The sequence below is a fragment of the Atta colombica genome, unplaced genomic scaffold, assembly GCF_001594045.1.
Source record: "Atta colombica isolate Treedump-2 unplaced genomic scaffold, Acol1.0 scaffold88, whole genome shotgun sequence".
Lineage (NCBI taxonomy): Eukaryota > Metazoa > Arthropoda > Insecta > Hymenoptera > Formicidae > Atta > Atta colombica.
The window spans coordinates 1,505,314-1,506,878 of record NW_017259581.1 but is presented as its reverse complement, the minus strand read 5'-3'; the positions used below and the strand labels follow the sequence as shown (position 1 = coordinate 1,506,878).

The 1,565-nt window shown below is 31.6% G+C and overlaps 1 protein-coding gene across 4 annotated transcripts in view; it reads left to right on the top strand.

Moving 5' to 3' along the window:
• LOC108693166 (nucleosome-remodeling factor subunit NURF301) overlaps positions 1–616 on the top strand; it is a 20,221-nt gene extending 19,605 nt beyond the window's left edge. For all 4 annotated transcript variants that reach the window (XM_018201955.1, XM_018201956.1, XM_018201954.1 and 1 more), the window contains exon 24: positions 42–616. In XM_018201955.1, coding sequence (XP_018057444.1) covers positions 42–244 — 203 coding nt within the window. In that variant the 3' untranslated portion in view covers positions 245–616. The remainder of the gene's footprint in view (positions 1–41) is intronic.
• Positions 617–1,565: the final 949 nt, after the last annotated feature.

Genomic DNA, 1,565 nt, shown 5'->3' with positions numbered 1-1,565 from the left:
TATATATATATATATATAAAATATAATTATTTTTATTTTAGACTTGCAAACTATTGAATTGAGGATAAATGATCGATCCTACAAGAAACTCAGCGAGTTCATCGGTGACATGACAAAGATATTCGATAATTGTCGATATTATAACCCGAAGGAATCACCATTTTTCAAATGCGCCGAATCCTTGGAGACGTACTTCGTCCACAAGATTAAAAGTCTGAGGGAGAAATTCTCGGAAGGGAAGTAATTCAATCAAAAAGGTCGATAGAGCGCTGTGGAATCGATCTGAATCTAAGTGAATAGTGCAGTGCGTTTTACAGAATACAGAGAATGGAAACAGTTGTGCCAGTACACGTAGAAAAATTGAAACTCTCTCTCGGAATAGACTTAAATATGTAAAAGTAGAGAAGGCACCGGTCTCCGCTATTTATTATAGTTGTGTGAACATTTTCCTTTTCCCTCCCACTTCCTCACTGCAGTTTACGAGTTCTCAGTTCCAACTGTGCTGTATGAAATGTGAATTTTAGACCAGAACTTACCGCTCGCAATTGATTTTATCTACGAGAATATACGTAGGTTTTGCCATCTATTATTGCGAAAAAAAAATTAAGTAAGCCATAGCACGATCATTTTTTTAAAAATTACATATTAAAATATAATATGTAATGTTAAAATATAATATATAATTATGTAACATAATTCTGTAACATAATTATGTAACATAATTCATTATCGGAAGTTCTTTTATTCTTTTTTTTTTTTTTTTTTTACATGTTGAAAAATAAGGGCAGAGCAAAAGGGCCGCTTTTTTTTCTTAACGCTCACTGTGGCCGTTTAATTTATCTCTTACAGTTATGATTCGATCACTCTTAGTGATCAATGATCAAACTCTCTTTACACTTTCTGCAACACTTCAAATATAAGAATTTTCTTCTAAGAAAGTGCTTTGCCTCAGATAAATTCAAAATAACATTTGATGAGCATGTACACGAAAATATTTGTAAGTTTTATGTCTCGCGAACAGTGAATGTGTTATTATGAAGCTGCATTCGAAACTGTATGAAATACAGAGTTTCTTCTTTCTCGCGTTATAACATGTATTTTTTTATGCAAAAAAATGAAAGATTTAATCGTTAATTGAAAAGGAATAAGTGGAACAAATTTGTAAAATATAATGCCTGTGAGCATAAAGTTATATGTAAATGACGACTCTCCTTGAGTCACGAAGTTATCTCAGCTTAGGAGCAATAAATGAGGTAAAATTATGTAACGCGTAAATTCACTTTAATTCAATTGGCTTTATTTAATTATTTATCCCATTTTAATATTGAGCTCTCGCGGAACGAGTATCATTTTCTATGCAATGAATAAGTCTTGCAACAATCTCAGAAAAAATATGGAGACATTATTTAACATTGACGTAAGCAAACAAAATGTATGAGCTCGAACAGGCGAAATTTAGAACTGTGAAAATTTAGTCTCCACACATTACGATGTACATTTCAAAAATACGTGCAAGTTTATTTTTTGTATACTGAGCCTTTTTGCTATATACGGATATATATATA